General features: G+C 38.7%; 1 protein-coding gene across 1 annotated transcript in view; it reads left to right on the top strand.

Annotated features, from left to right (window-relative positions):
* LOC117388163 (mucin-2-like) overlaps positions 1-22,642 on the top strand; it is a 52,390-nt gene extending 29,748 nt beyond the window's left edge. The window contains exons 23-42 of the mRNA XM_033985639.2: positions 1,324-1,449; positions 3,895-5,143; positions 5,235-5,461; positions 6,792-6,963; positions 7,047-7,297; positions 7,394-7,577; positions 8,135-8,312; positions 12,183-12,355; positions 12,447-12,516; positions 14,258-14,367; positions 14,449-14,483; positions 16,426-16,594; positions 16,974-17,069; positions 17,158-17,198; positions 17,698-17,913; positions 20,615-20,710; positions 20,785-20,913; positions 21,404-21,443; positions 21,918-22,038; positions 22,206-22,642. Of these exons, the coding sequence (XP_033841530.2) occupies positions 1,324-1,449; positions 3,895-5,143; positions 5,235-5,461; positions 6,792-6,963; positions 7,047-7,297; positions 7,394-7,577; positions 8,135-8,312; positions 12,183-12,355; positions 12,447-12,516; positions 14,258-14,367; positions 14,449-14,483; positions 16,426-16,594; positions 16,974-17,069; positions 17,158-17,198; positions 17,698-17,913; positions 20,615-20,710; positions 20,785-20,913; positions 21,404-21,443; positions 21,918-22,038; positions 22,206-22,395 (3,873 nt within the window). The 3' untranslated portion in view covers positions 22,396-22,642. The remainder of the gene's footprint in view (positions 1-1,323; positions 1,450-3,894; positions 5,144-5,234; positions 5,462-6,791; positions 6,964-7,046; positions 7,298-7,393; positions 7,578-8,134; positions 8,313-12,182; positions 12,356-12,446; positions 12,517-14,257; positions 14,368-14,448; positions 14,484-16,425; positions 16,595-16,973; positions 17,070-17,157; positions 17,199-17,697; positions 17,914-20,614; positions 20,711-20,784; positions 20,914-21,403; positions 21,444-21,917; positions 22,039-22,205) is intronic.
* The last annotated feature ends 1,752 nt before the right edge of the window (positions 22,643-24,394 follow it).

Raw genomic sequence — 24,394 nt, 5'->3', positions numbered from 1 at the left:
AAAACGACTACTGTTCCAGTGATGACAACTACAAGTGGACCAACAACAAAAAATGTTTCTTCTACACCTTCTGTCACTACTGTAACAACTAAAGTGCCTGCAACAACAACAAGTGAAACAACAACAAAAACCATTGAAACAACTACTTCTGGTCCCACTACCAAAGGGGCAAAAACAACTACAGCAACAACAGGCCCAACAACAACAGCATCTACAACTGCGGTAGTGGAAACCACTACTACTGTTCCAGTGATGACAACTACAAGTGGACCAACAACAAAAAATGTTTCTTCTACACCTTCTGTCACTACTGTAACAACTAAAGTGCCTGCAACAACAACAAGTGAAACAACAACAAAAACCATTGAAACTACTTCTGGTCCCACTACCAAAGGGGCAAAAACAACTATTCCAACTACAGCAACAACAGGCCCAACAGCAACAGCGTCTACAACTGCTGTGGTGGAAAAAACGACTACTGTTCCAGTGATGACAACTACAAGTGGACCAACAACAAAAAATGTTTCTTCTACACCTTCTGTCACTACTGTAACAACTAAAGTGCCTGCAACAACAACAGAAAGTGAAACAACAACAAAAACCATTGAAACAACTACTTCTGGTCCCACTACCAAAGGGGCAAAAACAACTATTCCAACTACAGCAACAACAGGCCCAACAGCAACAGCGTCTACAACTGCTATGGTGGAAAAAACGACTACTGTTCCAGTGATGACAACTACAAGTGGACCAACAACAAAAAATGTTTCTTCTACACCTTCTGTCACTACTGTAACAACTAAAGTGCCTGCAACAACAAGTGAAACAACAACAAAAACCATTGAAACAACTACTTCTGGTCCCACTACCAAAGGGGCAAAAACAACTACCCCAACTACAGCAACAACAGGCCCAACAACAACAGCATCTACAACTGCGGTAGTGGAAACCACTACTACTGTTCCAGTGATGACAACTACAAGTGGACCAACAACAAAAAATGTTTCTTCTACACCTTCTGTCACTACTGTAACAACTAAAGTGCCTGCAACAACAACGGCAAGTGAAACAACAACAAAAACCATTGAAACAACTACTTCTGGTCCCACTACCAAAGGGGCAACAACAACTACCCCAACTACAGCAACAACAGGCCCAACAACAACAGCGTCTACAACTGCTGTGGTGGAAAAAACTACTACTGTTCCAGTGATGACAACTACAAGTGGACCAACAACAAAAAATGTTTCTTCTACACCTTCTGTCACTACTGTAACAACTAAAGTGCCTAAAACAACAACAACAACAAGTGAAACAACAACAAAAACCATTGAAACAACTACTTCTGGTCCCACTACCAAAGGGGCAAAAACAACTACCCCAACTACAGCAACAACAGGCCCAACAGCAACAGCGTCTACAACTGCTGTGGTGGAAAAAACGACTACTGTTCCAGTGATGACAACTACAAGTGGACCAACAACAAAAAATGTTTCTTCTACACCTTCTGTCACTACTGTAACAACTAAAGTGCCTGCAACAACAACAACAACAAGTGAAACAACAACAAAAACCATTGAAACAACTACTTCTGGTCCCACTACCAAAGGGGCAAAAACAACTATTCCAACTACAGCAACAACAGGCCCAACAGCAACAGCATCTACAACTGCTGTGGTGGAAAAAACGACTACTGTTCCAGTGATGACAACAACAAGTGGACCAACAACAAAAAATGTTTCTTCTACACCTTCTGTCACTACTGTAACAACTAAAGTGCCTGCAACAACAACACCAAGTGAAACAACAACAAAAACCATTGAAACAACTACTTCTGGTCCCACTACCAAAGGGGCAACAACAACTACCCCAACTACAGCAACAACAGGCCCAACAACAACAGCGTCTACAACTGCTGTGGTGGAAAAAACGACTACTGTTCCAGTGATGACAACTACAAGTGGACCAACAACAAAAAATGTTTCTTCTACACCTTCTGTCACTACTGTAACAACTAAAGTGCCTGCAACAACAACAACAAGTGAAACAACAACAAAAACCATTGAAACAACTACTTCTGGTCCCACTACCAAAGGGGCAAAAACAACTATTCCAACTACAGCAACAACAGGCCCAACAGCAACAGTGTCTACAACTGCTGTGGTGGAAAAAACGACTACTGTTCCAGTGATGACAACTACAAGTGGACCAACAACAAAAAATGTTTCTTCTACACCTTCTGTCACTACTGTAACAACTAAAGTGCCTGCAACAACAACAGCAAGTGAAACAACAACAAAAAACATTGAAACAACTACTTCTGGTCCCACTACCAAAGGGGCAAAAACAACTATTCCAACTACCGCAACAACAGGCCCAACAGCAACAGTGTCTACAACTGCTGTGGTGGAAAAAACTACTACTGTTCCAGTGATGACAACTACAAGTGGACCAACAACAAAAAATGTTTCTTCTACACCTTCTGTCACTACTGTAACAACTAAAGTGCCTGCAACAACAACAGCAAGTGAAACAACAACAAAAAACATTGAAACAACTACTTCTGGTCCCACTACCAAAGGGGCAAAAACAACTATTCCAACTACCGCAACAACAGGCCCAACAGCAACAGCGTCTACAACTGCTGTGGTGGAAAAAACGACTACTGTTCCAGTGATGACAACTACAAGTGGACCAACAACAAAAAATGTTTCATCTACACCTTCTGTCACTACTGTAACAACTAAAGTTCCTGCAACAACAACACCAAGTGAAACAACAACAAAAACCATTGAAACAACTACTTCTGGTCCCACTACCAAAGTGGCAACAACAACTACCCCAACTACAGCAACAACAGGCCCAACAACAACAGCGTCTACAACTGCTGTGGTGGAAAAAACTACTACTGTTCCAGTGATGACAACTACAAGTGGACCAACAACAAAAAATGTTTCTTCTACACCTTCTGTTACTACTGTAACAACTAAAGTGCCTGCAACAACAACAGCAAGTGAAACAACAACAAAAACCATTGAAACAACTACTTCTGGTCCCACTACCAAAGGGGCAAAAACAACTATTCCAACTACAGCTACAACAGGCCCAACAGCAACAGCATCTACAACTGCTGTGGTGGAAAAAACGACTACTGTTCCAGTGATGACAACTACAAGTGGACCAACAACAAAAAATGTTTCTTCTACACCTTCTGTCACTACTGTAACAACTAAAGTTCCTGCAGCAACAACAACACCAATTGAAACAACAACAAAAACCATTGAAACAACTACTTCTGGTCCCACTACCAAAGGGGCAAAAACAACTACCCCAACTACAGCAACAACAGGCCCAACAACAACAGCGTCTACAACTGCTGTGGTGGAAAAAACTACTACTGTTCCAGTGATGACAACTACAAGTGGACCAACAACAAAAAATGTTTCTTCTACACCTTCTGTCACTACTGTAACAACTAAAGTGCCTGCAACAACAACAACAACAAGTGAAACAACAACAAAAACCATTGAAACAACTACTTCTGGCCCCACTACCAAAGGGGCAAAAACAACTATTCCAACTACAGCAACAACAGGCCCAACAGCAACAGCGTCTACAACTGCTGTGGTGGAAAAAACGACTACTGTTCCAGTGATGACAACTACAAGTGGACCAACAACAAAAAATATTTCTTCTACACCTTCTGTCACTACTGTAACAACTAAAGTGCCTTCAACAACAACAGCAAGTGAAACAACAACAAAAACCATAGAAACAACTACTTCTGGTCCCACTACCAAAGGGGCAACAACAACTACCCCAACTACAGCAAAAACAGGCCCAACAACAACAGCGTCTACAACTGCTGTGGTGGAAAAAACGACTACTGTTCCAGTGATGACAACTACAAGTGGACCAACAACAAAAAATGTTTCTTCTACACCTTCTGTCACTACTGTAACAACTAAAGTGCCTTCAACAACAACACCAAGTGAAGCAACAACAAAAAATATTGAAACAACTACTTCTGGTCCCACTACCAAAGGGGCAAAAACAACTACCCCAACTACAGCAACAACAGGCCCAACAACAACAGCATCTACAACTGCGGTGGTGGAAAACACTACTGCTATTCCAGTGATAACAACTACAAGTGGACCAACAACAAAAAATGTTTCATCTACACCTTCTGTCACTACTGTAACAACTAAAGTTCCTGTAACAGCAACAACAACAAGTGAAACAACAAAAAAAGTTGAAACAACTACTTCTGGTCCCACTACCAAAGGGGCAACAACAACTACCCCAACTACAGAAACATCAGGCCCAACAACAACAGCGTCCACAACTGTGGCAGTGGAAACAACTACTACTGTTCCATTGATGACAACTACAAGTGGACCAACAACAACAAATGTGTTATCTAACCCTTCCTTCACTACTTTAACAACTAAAGCATCAGTAACATCAATAACAAGTGAAACAACAACAAAAACTATTGCAACATCTACATCTGGTCCCACTTCAAAAAGAGCAACAACAACTACTCTATCTACAGCAACCTTGGGCTCAACAACAACAGCGTCTACAACTGCTGTGATAGAAACAACTACTTCTGTTTCAGTGATGACAACTACAAGTGGACTAACAACGGCAAATGTTTCATCTACACCTTCTGTCACCACTGTAACAACTAACGTGCCTGCAACCACAACACCAAGTGAAACAACAACAAAAACTTTTACAAGTACTTCTCGTCCCACTACTAAAGGGCCAACAACAACTACTCCAAATATAGCAACAACAGCCCCAACAACAACAGCATCTACAACTGCTGTGTTGGAAACAACCTCTACTTTTCCAGTGATTACAACTACAATTGGACAAACAACGAAATATCCAGGCACAACAACTGTTTTTGTTATCACAGAGGCACCAGAAACAACTACTGTATTGACCCAGCCATCAATGTTAAACACAACTACTGTAATTTCAACTGTTTCTGAAGGCACAACTTCTCAAGGAGTAACATCAGTTGGACCAACTACACAGACTCTTCCTCCATCCACTGTTTTTACCACAACATTGTTGTCAACCTCATCAGCCTGTAATTGCCTTGTCAATGGAACCGTTTTTAGTCCAGGTATGTATTTTCCTTTCATGTAATTTTTTGTGGAATATTTTGTATTATAACTATGATTATCATCATTCTGACTTACATCTTCATTTGACAGGTGATCTGATTTACAATGTTACTGATACAATGGGATGGTGCTACACTGCTTATTGTAATGCAAGTTGCAAAGTTGAAGTAGTTTCCACGCTGTGCACAACACCATCTCCCACAAGTACTCCAACAACTCCCAGTGTCATCTCTGTTTCAACTTCTGCGCCTTTCACAACCTCATTGAGTCCTTCCACAACTATGTTGGACTGCATTGATGAATCTCCTCCTAGAAAGGTCAGATACACTGTTAAGTGTTTAAATAGGAAATATTGTGCCAAATAATTTCATACAATCTTTTAATATGTTATAACGTGAATTTCAGCTGACTCAAAGAGTCGTTTTTAATGGATTCATGCATGTTTGATGAATCTTGCATTAATTTATTTGAGGCTGTGCTCAGTGTTTTTCACCTTCCCTCTATTATTATTATTATTTAGATCAAGTCATATATATATATATATATATATATATATATATATATATATATATATATATATATATGGTTAAAAATATCACATAGCTATTGCCTAATATAAAAATATGTTAATTAAAATCCACTGCCTGTTATGGTGAGATTCTCCTGTAGAACACTTCCTGTTCATCTTTGACCAAGAAGTCAGTGGTCATTTCTATCATGAAACCGCTTTTGATGAATATTGCAGTTTATAATGAATAAGATGTTAAATTATGAGCTACGTATGCTATGGTATATTACTAAGAACAAGAAAGAAGCATATGTCTTCTTTAATATACTGACTAAGGATGTCAAGTTATTTGGTTAAATGATAATTGTGACTATTTAGATCACAATTTGGCTAGTTATATAACATTATGAATGTATATTTCATTTCTTTATTTTTCACAACATTTTATGTCATAAAACAATAATAGGTAAAGGAATGGTGACCTGTTACTGTGAATGAAAGATAAACAAGAATTTTACAGCAGCTTGTCAGTGTCAGTAATTATGAATAATTGTACATATTTTTCTTCTCATGAAAATCTTAATCCTTAAATTTTATATTGTGACATCCCTGCTACTGACTTATCTATTTCACCACATTTTGAAATCAATTTCTAGATATGACTAATTGCCGCAGAAACAAAATATTAGGCTATTTTACAAATCAGTAATAGGAAAAAAATATAAGCTGATCACTTTAGTAATAGTAATATCAAATATGTGGCAAGATTCTTAGAATGCGAGCTTTTGTGAGAATGTTTTTAATGTGTGATGCTGTGATTCAAGATTGGCATGCAATGTCTTCTGCCAAGTCATCTTCTACATCTAATCTATTCTTACTTTCTAAATAACTACTGTTTAAATTATGGGTGCAATCAAGAAATCTGCTTTCAAAATATATTTGCATTCCTCCATATGGTTTATGTTCAATCTCTTTGTCATTAGTGGTCCAATTTATTTAAAGGTAAATCGTTATGATAGCATCAAAAAGCTATAGCTGTAATTAAGTATAATTCTAATATATACAGGAAAAATCTGATTTTTTTAATTTTTATTTTCTTTTAACAAACCACTGTAAACATTTTATTTTGTAAAACCCAGAATGGAGAAAGCTGGGATATTGGTAACTGCACCACAGCCAAATGTGACAATGGTGTGGTCACTATTTCACCTACCTCCTGCACTGAACCACCTCCACTGCTGTGTACCAACGGACGTCAAGCTATGAAAGTTTATGACCAACAAGGGTGCTGTTACCATTATGAGTGCCCATGTAAGCTCTATGCATCTTCAGTGAGTTCTTTTGTTTGGCTTAAGCACACACTTCATGTTCACTTTTTTCTTTTCTTCTCACAGGTGTGTGCAGTGTTTGGAAAGATAACCATCACTTAACATTTGATGGGAAAAGTTATGATTTTACTGGAAATTGCACTTATTATCTAGTCAAAGAGATAGTAACCAAGTACAATCTGACCATCACTGTGAATGAACAAGACTGTGAATACTCTGATGGTGCCACATTCTGTCCCCACTCTCTCACTGTGGCTTACCAGTCAGATGTGGTAGTACTAAAGCAGTCAAACAATTCAGGAACCGTCCAGATACAGGTAAAATTCTTATGCAATTGTTTTCTTTGTTGTTGTTTTTTTTTTCAATTCCATATCTTGCTGGTTTCAAAGTCGTTATGAAATACATTTTTGCAGGTCTTTGTGAATGAAAAGCGAGTTTATCCTTCTTACAAAAATACTGCAGTCACTATCACTGGAACAGACATTGCAGTCAATTTGAAAATAGAAGCCATCCAGACAGAAGTCTTCTTTAGAGGTTCATCGATCAGTGTTGAATTGCCTCAATCACTGTTTGGAAACAACACAGAGGGACAGTGTGGTATGTTGCATCTGCTCCGGTGAACATTAGTCTGTGAAATATTGGGATTTCTACCATTTTACACTAACACAATAAACAACTATCTAGATTTATTTAATAAAGATTCAATCAGGCCTTTTCAGTTGTTTAACAGTAAATATCTCTTTAAAACATACATTTGTATTGCTATTTTCTTTGCTACTACAGCAGCATTAGAGCATAAATGTAGGTAGCATCTAGTGGTGATATGTGAGAACACAACAGGGTGCAGGTTGGTCAATTTAATTACACATGGTAACTTTAAAATTGACAATTGATCAATATGGAAATGATCTACTGTATAATGTCATATGCATTTTAAGATATTTGTATTCAATCACCATTTTATAACATGCGCAAAATCTATGTCAGCATTTTATGGAAAATGATCTGTTTTAAATATCGCAGACAACCAATAGACAACACATCTACTGCATGAGCTTATTATTTGTGCACTAACGTAAACTAATGTATGATAATAGAAAATCTGAGCCCTTCTGTGGTTACAATTTCAAGTCTCATGCGCTCTGTTGTTACAGGCATGTGTGATAACTCCCCATCCAATGACTGCCGCTCTCCCAACGGTCAAGTACAGAACTGCTCCATCTCTGCTGGCCAATGGGTGGTCCCAGAGATACCATGTGTGCAGCCCACTCCAGCCCCTCCACAGCCTCCTTTTGTGTGTGTGGCCGAAGAGTGCAATATCCTGACCAGCAGGTTAGAGGGGGGCTGTGGAATATTGACTTAAATGTTATAAAGAAACTCGACTGAATACTTTTGAATGCATATTTTTTAAACAAAAAAAGCACACATGAATGTTTTAAAAGGCCCTGTCAACAGAGAGTTGAACTTTGTAAGGTCTAAGCCAGGGGTGGGCAAACTTTTTGACACACACGGGCCACAATGGGTTCTAAAATTTGACAGAGGGGCCGGTCAGGATATATACATATATGCATAATTTACATTACAGATTTGACCTGTAATGTGTAGGAAAGCATAAATATGCAAGGCTCATTGTACATTTTTTTTTTCCAAATGCATGAATTAAATGAATAATTAATGTATTAATTTTTAGTTAAATAAACACAGCAGAAAAACTAATATTTTTTTATCAAGTGCCTAAAGATCAACAACTTGTTGAAAAGATAAATTGAACAAGGTTTATCCTTAGCTATTTTTAATATAATTTGGTCACGTTCGGCGAGCCGGATTAATAAACCAGGCCGTAGTTTGCCCATGTCTGATCTAAGCAATGCAAGGCAAGTTTATTTGTATAACACAAATTGTACACAAAGTAATTCAAAGTGCTTTACAGAATTTAACAAATCAAAACATAAATAAATCATCAAAAAATGACTTTAAAAGACAAGAGTGTATCGAGACAGCATGTAGATCAGGGTTCGGGAACCTATGGCTCGAGCCAGATATGGCTCTTTTGATGACTGCATCTGGCTCTCAGATAAATCTTAGCTGACATTTGTTAACACAATAAGTAATGAATAAATTATACATAAATACAGAAGTAATCAAATCAAGTAATTCTCAAAAATAAACAATACTACAGTAAGAAAACCATTTGGCTCCATCTTTATGCGTTGCCTCAACGAACACGTTCTCACAGCACGTGCTGTTTTCCCTCGTGCGCGCTATTGCTCTTAAAGTGACGGTAACATATTTACGTAAAAATTCAATAATGACAATCCTAAGATATTTTCCAAAATCAACGTTAATGCAATAAAACAAGTGTAGCTTATACATATAAATCAAATTTTAACATAAAACATAATTTATTAACATTAAAATATTAACACTTTGAATTTGCATGCATTACCAAACGTAAACCAAAACTTGGCTCCCACAGATGTTATTTAAAAAAAAAGATTAACAATACATTCAGAGACTTCTTATACTCTAAAATTGTTAGTCTTGTTTAAAAATTCACACATTTAGTTGTATTCAGAGTTAAAAAATATTGTATGGCTCTTACGGAAATACATTTTAAAATATGTGACTTTTTTGGCTCTGTCAGCTAAAAAGGTTCCCGACCCCTGATGTAGATGAACAGACTGGTGATGATCTCTAGCAGAGTTTTGTCAGTGAATCAGTGTCTAGGTGACTTCAGAGCTGTTATTAGCATTGTGGCATTTTTGATGCCCCTGAACCTTTTTAAAGAATACTGCAAACTCATTGCACTTAAATGTATAAGTGAGTAAAGAGGACATGAGATTTGTTACTGCAACTTACAATAATGTCCAAAAAATACATAGGAGGCGAAACAGGGGAGACTTTGGGTGAAAAATGATGAGGGATAACTGGGTGCGCCTTTGGTGTTAAAACAGGCACAGTTTTTTATTAGGAAGATTTCAGTTTAGTTGATGCCAGAACTCTTGATCGAGTCCCTAGAGGGAGTAGATGTAGCAAAGGGGACCGAGGGCTGGTCTGTGGGCAGGGGAGGTGATAGAGGTGTTGTCACAGACAGGCTCAAGGCCTGTGACGAGGGCTCTGGGGCAAGTGATTCTGCTGAATCCTTCGCTGGGGAAGGTGGAGGTTGTGATGGTGCTGACTTGTTCTCTGGGGGAGATGGAGGTGGTGGTGATGCTGAATCCCTTGCTGGGGGAGATGGTTGTGCTGCTGGTGGTGAGTCCTTCGCTGGGGGAGGTCGTGGTTGTAGTTGTGGTGCTGCTGTTGGTGCTGACACATTGGATCGGTCTCTGGCTGGAGCAGGAATACTTCTCTCATTCCTCTTTTCTCACTGGCCCAGGGCCCTGTCCAGGCCGGTGCCTCAGAGCATGAAGGAGGTTGTCTGTCAGCACTCTCACTCCACCTCTGCTCAGGTGTGGATAATTTTCCTTGATCAGCTCCTCTCGTTTCCAGAATAGATCAAATTGTTCAATGTAGTGCAATCCTCTGGGTGCACATGCATTGAACAGCCATGTGTTCAGTTCAAAACAGCTACCGTAGGTAAATCTGTTCATTTTCCTTCTGTTTATGTTAGGTTCACTGATGAATGTCTTAACCTCCACTTTATCAGTCTCCTCAATTAATCCCTTTTCAAGACTTCAGTCCATTGCATTCTATTGTCAACTGCACCCACGTGCAAAATCAGCTGTTAGCTCCTTGGTGTGTTGACAAAACCTTTGGCAGGAGTTTTGTAATCTCAGAAACAGTGTAACTGGGATAGCAGTATGTTTCTCATTCCTCTGTGGCTCATACCACTGATAGCAACATCTCCAGCAGCAGTATCTCTGACCTTGCTGTTTGGCACAGACTGCCCGTCTGCCTGTGCTCTTTTACAAACTTCATTGCTCTTGATTTGTGACAAAAATGTTAATATGTTTGTATGTTAATATCAGTCTGACAGTGGTAAAAAATCAGTTTGTAAGCTGTATTTTGGGTGACGTAACAATATTAGCATTGTCTTTTATTATTTGCTGCTTTGGCATGGCATTTTGGCATTTTACAAAGTTTTGGAAAAGACACCATATCACTCAGGTTTAAACTGAAAGTAGCAGTTTTTTCACCCTCTTTTCTGAAAGTAACTGCGGTCTACTTACCACTGGAAATCACTGGTAGGGTCCTAAGAAGTCTTTTTCAGATTCTAAAACAAATATCTGTGCTTGTAGCTCATTCATTTCTTGTTGATAGTTCTGACAGAATAATTAAGAAGAACAGAGAGAAGAATTCTTTGTTTTTTTTCCCCCAGACATTTCACTGGCTTGTCAGATAACTTGTTAAAAAATGTTAAAACTTACTTAACTTTACTTAAAAGAAAATTATAACTAGACAGATTTTCCAGCACTAGAATAGGTAAAATGATTAAAAACCTGCAAAGAAGGAAGCGGCACTGCAGTCCTCAGAAGAAGGAAGATCACTAAGTGACATTTGGGGAGCATTACAAGAGAGGGAAAAAGTATTTGAGCTCACTATTTTTAAACAATTTCCACACTTTCATTTTAGTTTAATGTAGGGATGCACCACTACGATACTAGTGTGGAAGATTGCCACCGATATTGAAATTTTTGGTGGATATCAACTCCCAAAGTATCGCTTTAGGTGATTTTGGACTATAAAGCCAATTTTGCCTATAAATTGGTGCAATAAAACGATTTACTGGCCAATGTTGACCCAAAACGTCTTATAATATTAAACTTGTATTTTTACAAAGCTATTCTGTAGTTACAAAACATATTTGAATCATTTTTTCCCCTTATACTGCTAGTGTTTAAAGGATTTTTTTTCAGTCTTTGCCTTAGTATTGGTTGATGTCAGTATCAGCACTGGTATTGGAGAAAAAGCTGGTTCAGTGCATGCCTAGTCTAGTCACTCTTTTAACCTTATAAATTAGATTTTTACAAAATGTTGTGTAGCTCATGAACTGCAATTCTCAAAAAAGAACCTAGCGCTCAATTTTTGTGTTCAGTACTTATTGCTTACCACAGTGATGTGACAGACTTATAGAAGACTAGTGGTGTTAGCAGTCATACTGAAAGCAAGTTCTTACAAAAAAGAATAAGTATTATATATTTTCAACACTCACACAATAAATGATGACGTTGTTTAATTCATGTTGTTTCTTCTATTTAACAGTGTTTTCGAGAAATGCCTTAAAGTAGTACCGGTGACTCCATATTTGGACTCATGCATCTCGGACGTTTGCAGTGGTGAAAATAAAACCTGCCCCATTCTAGAGGCTTATGCAGGGGAGTGCTCCAGGGCTGGGGTCTGCCTGGACTGGAGGAACCAAACCAATGGGCTCTGTGGTCAGACACTTATAAAACCCTTCATTACAACATTCTGAATATGCTTTGTAGATATGAGTGTATTAATGTGAATGAAATATGTGCTCTACAGATTACACATGTCCAGACAATAAAGTATACAAAGCATGTGGTTCTGAGGTAACGTCGACATGTGATGACAGGTACAGCATATACAGCCAAATGATACATATGTTCATCTGCTTTAAAAGAATATTACTGTTGAATAAAGTGTAGTTTGCCTTTCAAGTACAATATTATAATCAGATTAAACAATAATAATAATGATGTGTAAAATTGGTCATTTCCAAAATTGGTGAAAATCAATAAAATATACAGTGTCAAAAAGTATTCATGCCCCTGGAACTTTTTCAAATTTTGTCAAGTCACAACCACAAATTTTAATATTTTTAATTTGCATTTTATGTGAATAAGTAACATAAAATGGTACATAAGTATGAAGTAGAAAGAAAATTATACATCATTTCCAGATTAAAAACAAAAATTGAGCCCCCCTAAATCAATACTTTGTGGAATGGCCTTTTGCTTCAATTACAGCTGCTAGTCTATTGGTGTATGTCTCCACCAGATTTGCACACCTACAGACTGACATTTTTGCCCATTCTTCCTGGCAAAACAGTTCAAGCTCTGTCAAATTTGATGGAGACCATTTGTGAACTGCAGTTTTCAGATCTTGCCACAGATTCTCAATTGGATTTAGGTCCGGACTTTGACTGGGCCATTCTCACACATTGGCTTTATGTTTACAATCGTCCTGCTGGAAGGTGAACTTCCACCCCAGTCTCAAGTCTTTTGCAGACTTCAAGATTGCCCTGCATTTAGCTCCATCCATCTTCCCATCAACTCTGACCAGCTTCCCTGTTCCAGCTGCAGAAAAGCCCCCCCACAGCATGATGCTGCCACCACCGTGTTTGACTGTGGGGATGGTGTGTTCAGAGTGATGTGCAATGTTAGTTTTCCTCCACATGTAGCGTTTTCCTTTTAGGCCAAAAAGTTCAATTTTGGTCTCATCAGACCAGAGCACCTTCTGCCACATGTTTGCTGTGTCCTCCAAATGACTTCTATCAAACTGTAAACGAGACTTCTTATGGATGGATTTCAACAGTAGCTTTCTTCTTGCCACTCTTCCATAAATTCCCCCACCTGACCTGTGGATCTCTGCAGCTCTTCTAGAGTCACCATGGGCCTTTTGGCTGCATCTCTGATGAGTGCTCTTCTTGTTTGTTCTGTAAGTTTTGGTGGACGGCCATGACTGGGTAGGTTTGCAGTTGTGCCATACTCTTTCCATTTCTAGATGATGGATTGAACAGTTCTTCTTGAGATGTTCAATGCTTGGGAAATCTTTTTCGATCCAGCTTTAAACTTCACCACAACCTTTTCTCTGACCTGTTTGGTGTGTTCCTTTGACTTAATTTTGTGGTTTGCTCCCCAACACTCTCTTAACAAACTTCTTTGGCCTTCAAAGCACAGCTGCATTTATACTGAGACAAGATTACACACAGGTGGGCTCTTTTTAGTCATTAGGTCAACATACAATCTTTTCAAAATCAACAGGCAACTTCTAAAAGCAATTGGTTGCATTCAAGAAAAAGGGGGCTGAATACTTTTGCACGCTGCACTTTTAAGTTTTTATTTTAAAAAAAAAATGTAATCTTGTCAAATATTTCCTTCCACTTCACACTTTTGTGCCATTTTGTGTTGCTAATTCATATAAAATGCTAAGAAAATGTATTTAAATTTGTGGTTGTGATATGACAATATGTGAAAAAGTTCCAGGGGTATGAATATATTTGCAAGCCACTGTATGTCACTTAAGATAAGCATCATAAATTATAATAATAATCGTAATAATTTGTCAAATATTACCCATACTGTATGTGACAGATACAATAAAAAGTTCGCAGCAGATAATGAAACTGCAATGGAGGGCTGCTTCTGTTCCGAGGGCACCACTGAGTACAAGTCAGCCTACCCCGAGTGTGTCAGCACCTGTGGTGAGTGTACTAGCCTGAATCTGAAACCCTGCTGTAATATCTACTGTGCTTCCTTTTCAATATACCTTTGTTAACTTTTAGATGTGTGTGAGGGGCCCGATGGAAAACCACGACAGGTGAGTGGATCTGTGTCTCGTACCGGCCTGGGAATCACCAGGTACTTCACCATTTCATAAGTGATGCATGACTCATGAGACAATCTACAATTATATTGGAAATGTAAAGTAGCATAAGTATCTGAGGTTTAAAGCCCTAGACCTTCCAGAATAAATAAAATATGATTTAACTGTGACATTTAGCTGAAAGCCTCCAGTAAAAGTCAGATAGTAAATAAAGATTTTAAATAGCTTATGCTAAGTTAACAGAAAATAATAACAAATATAGCCACAAGAGGCAATGATCAGCCCTATTCTGCGCCTACATCATGCTCTTCCCTCAATTTCCGTTTGTATTACACCCACTGCCAATTGTGAGGCACTACCACACCTTCTATTCCTCTTTGCACAAAATTTGTAAATTTGTAAAACTTCCCCTATTTGTGTAGCAATTTCTAATGTGCGCAACTGCATCGCACAAAGAATGGTGCCCAAAAAAATTTTGATAACTTTTGTTGCTCCTCTCCTTTAGATCATTTTCACCAATTTGAGCTCATTCCAACAAGCACCCAAGGAGGAGTTTCTAAAAATCTCATGTGTTAAAAACCTGACAATTTGTGAGATTTAGTGATTTTAACATTGGAATAACATATGTTGAACATGTTTTTGTCATCCCTATGGCAAAACCATAAGAAGTGAATGTCACTGACTTTTTTTGATCGGGATATCAAAGCTTAATTTTGTGTAAAATCCTTGAATAACTTGGTTGGTCCAGAGAAAAATAATAAATATAACCACAAGCAGCAATGATCAGCCTTCGCTGCCACCCAGAGCATTGGCACAAGGCGTTAACCATAGACTGTATATATGAATGGACATGGGTAACCTGCTAGCCGCCGCATTCCTAATAGGAAGTGACCATGGGCTCCATTGACACAGGCTCCATTTGACTTTACATTGGAAAACTGTCGCCCTCTCTCTGTAACTGCTGCTGTCAGGCTCATCATTTTGGTTTTAAAATGTTCATATTAACCTGCTCTACATGATCCTGGTATTTCATTTCGCCGTTGTGCCCCTAAATCAAGATATAAACATTAATAACAGACAAATCAGGCTCATTCTTTTCCCAAGGTCACTCCAGCTAGTGTTAGCAACAGGTTTGAGTGAAAGTGTTGCTAAGCTCCCGCTTCCTGTTTGACCAGCGGTGCAAGGGGGAGGGGTCGTTACTTTCAACAGCTTTGCTCCAAATTGACTCTTTGGTTGTTATGATACTCGTGGTCGAAATTCCAAATGTAGAACTTGGCATCAAATTTGCTCCTGCCCCATTGAGCTTTATTTGAGTGGAGTTTATGCTGTGGTTCAGTTGTGCTCACTCTATTCCTGTTTTGTTATGTCCACCATTATATCTATATACCCTTTTCCCAGTTTGAGGCACTAACACGCCTTTTGGAAAATGTGGCCAAATTTTTGCTTGTTCTAAAAGTTTAATAAATCAGAAAATGTGGCAGAATTCAACATCTCCTTAGGATTACATTATGCCTTTTTTCCAAGATGGTAGTTTGTAAGAGGGCATGGTCACAGTATATATTTTTTTGTCTCTATTGCCATGCTGCATCTGGTTACCAAATTTGGCTACGCCAAAGTTTTTGTCAGACGATCTTATTGACAAGGAGAGATATTTGGCAACATGAAGTGAGATGGGGTGTATGGGGTGAATATGTGTACCAAATTTTGTATGTTAAGGACAAACTAAAATGTTATCGTTCCATATAAATAGCCTAGGGGATACTATCATACCCTTTATTTTCTTCTATCAATTTTTTCAGCGTCACTTGTCCACCAGTGATTAGAGTTTAAGTGAAATAACAACAAAGAATAATAAAAAAAAAGACAAAGAAAATCTACATACATTTATTTGAGTTGTTTGTTTGACATGTTTACACATGTTCTGTTCCACAAACAGCCTGGAGACACCTGGACTAGCGATTGCAACTCTTGCTTATGTGACAAAGACTCTCTGAGCATCCAGTGTACGCCTCTGCCGTGTCCAGTACAGGACTCTGTAAATTGCTCCGCGCCAGGAGAACAGATTGTTTACGAAACCATCAACTGCTGCAACTTCCAGAAATGTGGTCAGTGCACACGCAACACTCTCTTGTATTATTGCACTTCAAAGAAGAAAGCATGATATTACATAAAAAAAAAAAAGAATAAAAAGGTATTCTTATTTGACCTCTGGTCGTTTAATGTAATATCCAGTTATTAATTTTTTGTAGCGTATGTGCCAGGTTTGTGCAATTCCCAGTCAGCAATTCTTCTTTACTTTTCTATTGTACATTGAAAAAAGGAAAACATATATTATTTCCAATACATTTGTATTTTCAAAAATAAACTGTCCTGAACATATATTACATAGATCTCATTTCCATAAAAATACAACGGCATGCCAAACTATGTAATTATGCATGTGAGCTGTATTGAATTATTTCTCTTCTAATTTATTTCTAACAGAATGCAACTCAACCCTCTGCCCCAGCCCGCCCTCATGTCCTCTGGGCTGGACTGTGAATGTGACGGTTGGTATCTGCTGCCAGGAGTACACGTGTGGTACGTTCCTCTCTCTCATACACGCACACACACATAGAGACAGTTCAGGTATCATGTTCACCATTGTGTTCACGTTCTGTACTTTCAGTTCCTAAAGGCGTGTGTGTCCATGACATGAAGGAATATGAGGTAATCTAAATGTTTAAATCACAACAAGAGGAATGAATACTGACAGATCTATAACAGTAGCTGTGGTTACCTGCACACTCAAAATTTATTATTAGATTGTCTGATTATTATCAGAATTTTTGACTTGACTATTAAAATAACAATTAAACAGCAAAACCATGTGATTTCTTTTCGAGCATTGTCCCTCATTGTCCCACTAACATCAGATTTTGCAACTTGCATGTCGTTTAAAATCTCTTAAACATTGTTCTATTTGTATTGTGTATGTGTGTATATGTGTACGGCGACCTTGAGAGCCTTGAAAGGCGCCTAACAAATAAAATGTATTATTATTATTATTATTATTAAAGGTCCAGAAAACATATCAAAATCAGAATGTTAGTGTGCATGTGAACAAAGCTAATGTCTCTCTAGGGCACACCTTAAAAACAGACAAGAATCAGTGAACATATGTATAAATAATTTAGTGTACATAATGCATTGACATATGTGTCTACAGCCTGGAGCCGTGATCCCCAGCACTACGACCACAGCAGAACCTCCACTAGAGGCACCCCTGAACACTTCACCCCCTACCTCCTCCTCCCCCTCACCCAGCCCCGCCCCCTCTGAGAGCTCCTGTAGGAATTGTTACTGCAGTGATGAGGTCAACACCACTACTTCCCTGCACATCATCAAGTGCACTCCTGTGGTCTGCAATAAGGACTGTTCTGAGGTACTACAGTCACTACAGCTTCTACCTACTTTTACGGTCATTTCAGGACATTCTTTGGACTGGGGATAGTCCACTCAATGCTCCTAGATTATCCTGAACCAATGTTTTTGCACATTCAGCCATGTTAATTTTAATTCCAAAACACCTCTACACACTTAGTTCCACTTAATGATGCCATCAGGTGGTCATCAGATTTATTCTGATAAAGGCTGCTTTTCTTGTTTAAATTACCTGCAAGGCAAGTTTATTTGTATAGCACAATTTGTACACAAGAAACGTAAGAAAGACATTAAAATCACAATACAACAAATCAAAACATAAATAATCACAAATAATCATCATAAAATTAACATCAAGGGAGACTAAAAACCTTTCAGTCATATGCACAGCTAAACAGAACTGTCTTAAGTCAAAGGATAGGTCTGTCTCATATCATCAGGAAGATTGTTCCAGGTTTTAAAACTGAAAATGCTGAAATGCTGATTCCCTATGTTTAGTCCTGACTCTGGGCACCAGCAGGAGGCTGGTCCCTGAAGGCCATGAAGAGACTTGTACACAATCAGAGCTGCTTTACAGTCTATTCTCTGAGCCACAGGAAGCCAGTGCAGAGACCTGAGCGCAGGACTTATGTGCTTGTACTTCCTGGTTCTAGTCAGGACCTGAGCAGCAGTGTTCTGGATGCACTGCAGCTGTGTTAATGCTCATTTGGAGATGCCAGTGAGCAGGCCATTACAATATTCTAACCTACTGGAGAGAAATGCATGGATAAGTCTCTCTGAGTCTGGTTTTGACAATATAAGTTAGAGTTTTGCAATGTTTTTAGATGGTAAAAAGATGTTATTGATTGTTATGCAGATGTTATTGATTTGATGTGGCTGTTAAAGTTCAAGTCCAAGTCATCATTATTACCCCTAGATTTCAAGCCTAATTTGAAGGTTTTAGAGAGAGGGGCTGGAGGTGACTGCTGACACCTTCATTTTGTTTCTGTGGGCAAAGACTCTTTAACAACTTTCTCCAGTTTAGCTGGAGAAAGTTGTTTTGAGTCCACACATCAATCTGTTGGATGCAGTGGCAGAGTGAATCCACTGGTCCATATTCACCTGCTGCAGTGAGACATAGATCTGAGTGTCATCTGCATAGTTGCGGTAAGACACATTATTGCTGTGTATTGACTGGCCTAATGGCAGCATGTAAAGACTGAACAACAGGGGTCCCCTGGGGAAACCCACAAGTCAGGAACATTTTATCTGAGACACATTTTCCAATTTCAACAAAGAACTCCGTTTTCTAGATAGGAACTGAACCAGTTTAGTGCCGTACTAGAGATGCCCACCCAGTCCTCTAGTCACTCTAAAAGGGTCCCATGATTGATACTGTCAAAGTCAGCACTCAGATCTAACAGGATCCAGACTTTGCCTGCATCAGTGTTGAGGTGGATGTCATTTGTCACCTTGATAAGAGCAGTCTCAGTGCTGTGGTGGGGTCTTAAACCTGGCTGGAAGACATCAAAGGAGTTGTTCATTTTGAGGAAGTTAATAAGTTGTTGGTAAACAACTTTTTCCAGGACTTTGCCTAAAAACGGCAGATTTGAGATCGGTCGATAATTGTTCAACATTGTGGAGTCAAGACTGCTCTTCGTTAGGAGAGGCTTGATAACCGCAGTTTTCAAAGCACTTGAGAATGTTCCAGATTGAAGTGACATGTTGACTATACAACTGAGTGGTGACAGCAAACTGTTGAGGACAGACTTTATAAATCTAGTGGGTAACACATTGAGGCAGCATGTAGATGAACTCAGACTGGTGATGATATCTTGGACAGTTTCGTCAGTGCAAAGTGACTCAGCTCTAAGCGTCTAGGTGGCTGCTGAGGTATTATTTGTGTTCTGGAATTGATGGCATTTTTAATGCCCTGAACCTTGTCATTAAAGAATACTGTAAACTCATTGCACTTAGATGTGGAAATTAGTTCTAATGGCAGCGGACCTGGAGGGTTTGTTATTAATCTGTTTACTGTTGCCAACAGGACACTAGAGTTGTAATGCAACTCCAATAATGTCCGAAAAAAAACCCCTCTCCCTTGTTCTACATAAACTGTGATTGTACATGAACATCTTATCTCTGTAAATCTCATAATGAAACTGGAGCTTTGACTTGCGCCATTCCCGCTCGGCCTTCTGGCACTCACCTTTTCTGTTCCCTGACTGAGTCATCAGTCCTCCATGGTGCTTTGTGCTTATCTGTAACTATTTTAACCTTCATCAATGGTGGGCAATGGTGTCCAGAACATTCAAAACATTCAAAGTCACAGACTTCAGCAAATCATCAACATTAGAACATGAGGCATTTTCAAAGTGTATCATTTCCATGATCAGTGCACCTGTGTTATCATTTATGTGTCTCCTTCGAACAACTGCAGGACCAGCAGTGGTAATGATGCATGTCAACTGTGAAGCTAGCAGCTATTGTTTTAAGCCTCATTTATATTGCGTCATGCTTTACATGACCAGCACCATCATACATATATATTCTTTTAAGCTTAAAACCTAAAATACCATGCAATACTACAATAAAAAACATAAAACATTGTTCAAAAAGCATTAATAACACATAAGATACAGCTACATTTGTCACAAAATGTAAATTCTCCATTAGTAATTAGTTTTAACAGTTTGGTTGAAATCATTTTGCTCTTTTCCCAGGGTTATACATATGAAGAAATACCAGGAGAGTGCTGTGGCCATTGTGTCCAAACGCACTGCACTCTTGTTATTGATAACTCTACAATCACCATTGCCGTAAGAAATCTATGCTTTTTCATTTGAACCCAAAGAAAATAAAAGACATGTATTAACTTTTGTTATGTTTTCAGCCCAATGAGACGTATGTGTCGCCTGTTGACAAGTGTGTCAAATACACGTGTGAGACATTAAATGGCCAGTTTATGATGCAGAAGGTCACAAAAACATGTCCAGCATTCAACCCTCTGAACTGTGAACCTGTGAGTCACACCACAAATGATTCACACCAGAAATCTTTTCAACATCTACTTAATTGATCAGTAATTCATTCTACTCATCCATTATGTTCATAAAAAAAATGTATGATGTCTTAAAAGGTGCATGTAATTTTTCTTTTTTTCTCCAAGGCAATGTTAATGTTCCACAATATGCCATTAAAGGTTTAAATTTTAATCTATCTTCTATTTTTTTCCAATAAGAGGAGTTTTCATTGCCAAAGAAAGACATTGGGAAACACATTTTTGCTGTGTGCTTGCTTGCTTCTCCACAGATCTGGTCTGTAACTTGATAAGATTAGCATTTCCATGGAGACAGGTTGTGTACCCTCCGCTTGAAAAATTACATAGTGCACCTTTAAATCAAATGTAACTGAAAAGTGACTTGTGTTGTGTCTATGAATGACAATGATACCACAGTAGATGGCACATTTTAGAATTTGATAAAAATACTGACCATTTATTTTCATTGCAGGGCACAGAGACCACAGATGCTGACGGATGCTGCAAATCTTGTAAGTCCATGTTTTATTTGTGATGAATTAAATGTGTAAATTGTCACAGTTTGCAAAATAACATAGTTTGCACTAAAGATATGGACTAGGAACAGATGAAAATTCTAACAAATTGGCATGTAAACAGTTAAAGTTATTATGCAACATTGACTTTTTGGAGCTTTCTACCATGTTATAACACTCTGAAGAGGGAATAAGAGGGAATCTGTGTCAAGAACAAAATTTTTTTTCTGTGAATATATAATTTATCAAAATGATAAAAGGTAACCTGGCAATATATAAGTATGTCATGCATTAGCAGTTAATACCCCATAGAATTCAAGAAGGGTTTAGTGTTTCGTCCCACACTTAAACCAGATCTACACCAAACCTAAGCCAGATCTAGACCTGATCTTCACCAGCTCTATTGATTACTAATATGTAACACTAACATGTAACAAAGTTGTGTGTACCTTCATGTGTGTGTGTCTGCAGGTACTCTTCGCAGCGTGTGTGAGGTGCTCTCTGAGGCCAAGGTGATAGAGGTGAATGACTGTAAGAGCGATCAGCCAGTCAACATGACCTACTGCTTTGGGCAATGTGGCAGCTCCTCCAAGTAAGTACAAGAGGGTGTAACCATATTGATACTGAAAAAAAAAAAAACAACTTGCATGTGTGAAAACCTTGTGGAGACTTACAGAAAACGTTTGACCTCTGTCATTGCCAACAAAGGGTGTATCACAAAGTAATGGGCAACCAAGTACTAACTACCTCTGCTCACAGGTACTCTGCTTCAGCGAACTCCATGCTACAGAAGTGTGAATGTTGTCAAGTCACCAGCACCACCCAAAGACAGGTGGCCCTCAAGTGCAGTGACGGCTCCAGAGTTGACCACACATACACCCTGGCCACCGGGTGTGCCTGTTCTCCTTCACAATGTCCGACCCAAACAAGGCGCCGCAGAAGACGCTAGGGCTGCACAATTGCTGAACTGAATCAAAATCATTATTTGAGTGACTTCTGCAAACATGTTCTGAAATGTATGTGATTTTTCTAGTAGTTTATAAGTTCATATTTCAGTCTTTGCAAATGTAATCACGACCACAATACTAGGCAGAAAAATCGCAATTTGATTATTTTCCAAAATCATGCAGTCCTACACCAGGCCGAGACATATATATTAGCACCTTTCTCCTCTTTTCACCAAGACGACTATCAACTCAAGTTGTGAATAATAATAATAATAAAGTCAAACATATGCATTACAACTGAGTGGATTGTTTTATTAATAATAATTAATATATAAATTAATTGATTTATGTATTTATTTATGTTTGAAATCACCAGGTGAATGGATACAACAAATTACAATTGTGCCGAAATGTACAGTGAAGAGAAACAGTGTGCAGATGTATAAAATGGGGAAAGGGGTGGGGGAGGTTAAAATGGAGACAGACGTGGTACAGTATGTGTGTGAGTGATTGTGTAAGTGTGTGTATAAGTGTAAGTAAGAGAGGAGGATAAAAAAAAAGGAAGAGGAAGAAGGAAAGATGGAGGGGTTATGTGATCTGTAGAGATGTATGGGAGAAATGTAGTCAACATGGTAACAACAGTAGCTGTGGTATATTAGTATATTACAGCTGATGTTTGGATTTGATATGAGGCAGTTTCTTCTTTTAATCCTGACTTTGTTTTTAACTGAGACATGGCTTGGCAAAAACACAGGTAATGCGGTTCTAGTGGAATCAGCTCCACCCAACTTCAGATTTGAGTGGAGGTGTGTGTGCATTTTTTAAAGGTAATTTAGTGACTCACAGGATGTCATTTGGAATGTTTTCATCTTTTGAGTATGTTTCCTTTAAAATGGAGCCAAAACAATCACCCTCCATACTCTACTTAGTCATATACAAACCTCCCCAGCACTGTCGAAGTTTCATTGATGATTTTACTGAAATAATTTCAGTCATATGCACAAACCTTTATGGTTTAGTCATTACAGGTGATTTTAATGTACATGTGGAGAATGTGTTTAACAGAAAGACTAAAGAGCTCAGTGCTTGAAACCTTTGGTCTGACTCTGCATGTCAGCGAGCCCACCCACAACAGAGGGCACACTCTGGAGCTGCTCATTATAAGAGGAGTAAATATTTCAAACGTCAATGTGGTCGATGCTGCTCTGTCTGATAATTTATGTGTCTTCTTTGTTATTTCTAAACCACTGGCTGGTCCTGCAGTTGTTCGAAGGAGACACATAAATGATAACACAGGTGCACTATTCATGGAAATGATACACTTTGAAAAAGCCTTTTGCTCTAATGTTGGTAATTTGAATTGAACTATGTAACTATGGACACCATTGCCCCATTAACCTGAAGGTTAAAATGGTTAAATAATAATAATAATAATACATTTTATTTGTTAGGCGCCTTTCAAGGCTCTCAAGGTCGCCGTACATCAAGACACCAAAATAGTACAATACAAAATGAAACAGTGTAAAATGATTAAAAATACATTTAAAAAACAAATATAGATTAAAGCAAATATAGATTAAAAGACAGTGCAGTTATGGTCAGAGAGGTCAGGGTGAGAAGGCCTTTCTAAACAGATGAGTTTTGAGTTTAGATTTGAAGTGTGAGAGTGAGTGTGTGTTGCGGAGGTCATGGGGGAGGGAGTTCTAGAGCTGGGGAGCTGAGGAGCTGAAGGCTCAGCTCCCCATAGTGATGAGACGGGTAGGAGGGACAGTGAGGTGCAGGGAAGAGGAGGAGCGGAGGGAGCGGGCAGGTGTGGAGATGTGAATGAGGTCAGACAGGTATGGAGAGGCCAGGTTGTGGGGAGCTTTGTATGTGAGGAGTATGATTTTGTAGTGTATGCGGTGCGAAATGAGGAGCCAGTGGAGCTGTTGCAGGACAGGTGTGATGTGGTGATGGGAGGGTGTGTATGTGATAGTGCGGGCGGCTGAATTTTGGGCCAGT

Source organism: Periophthalmus magnuspinnatus, chromosome 3 (assembly GCF_009829125.3).
Source record: "Periophthalmus magnuspinnatus isolate fPerMag1 chromosome 3, fPerMag1.2.pri, whole genome shotgun sequence".
NCBI lineage: Eukaryota > Metazoa > Chordata > Actinopteri > Gobiiformes > Gobiidae > Periophthalmus > Periophthalmus magnuspinnatus.
The sequence above is the reverse complement of the archived record's forward strand: the minus strand, read 5'-3'. Positions and strand labels throughout refer to the sequence as shown.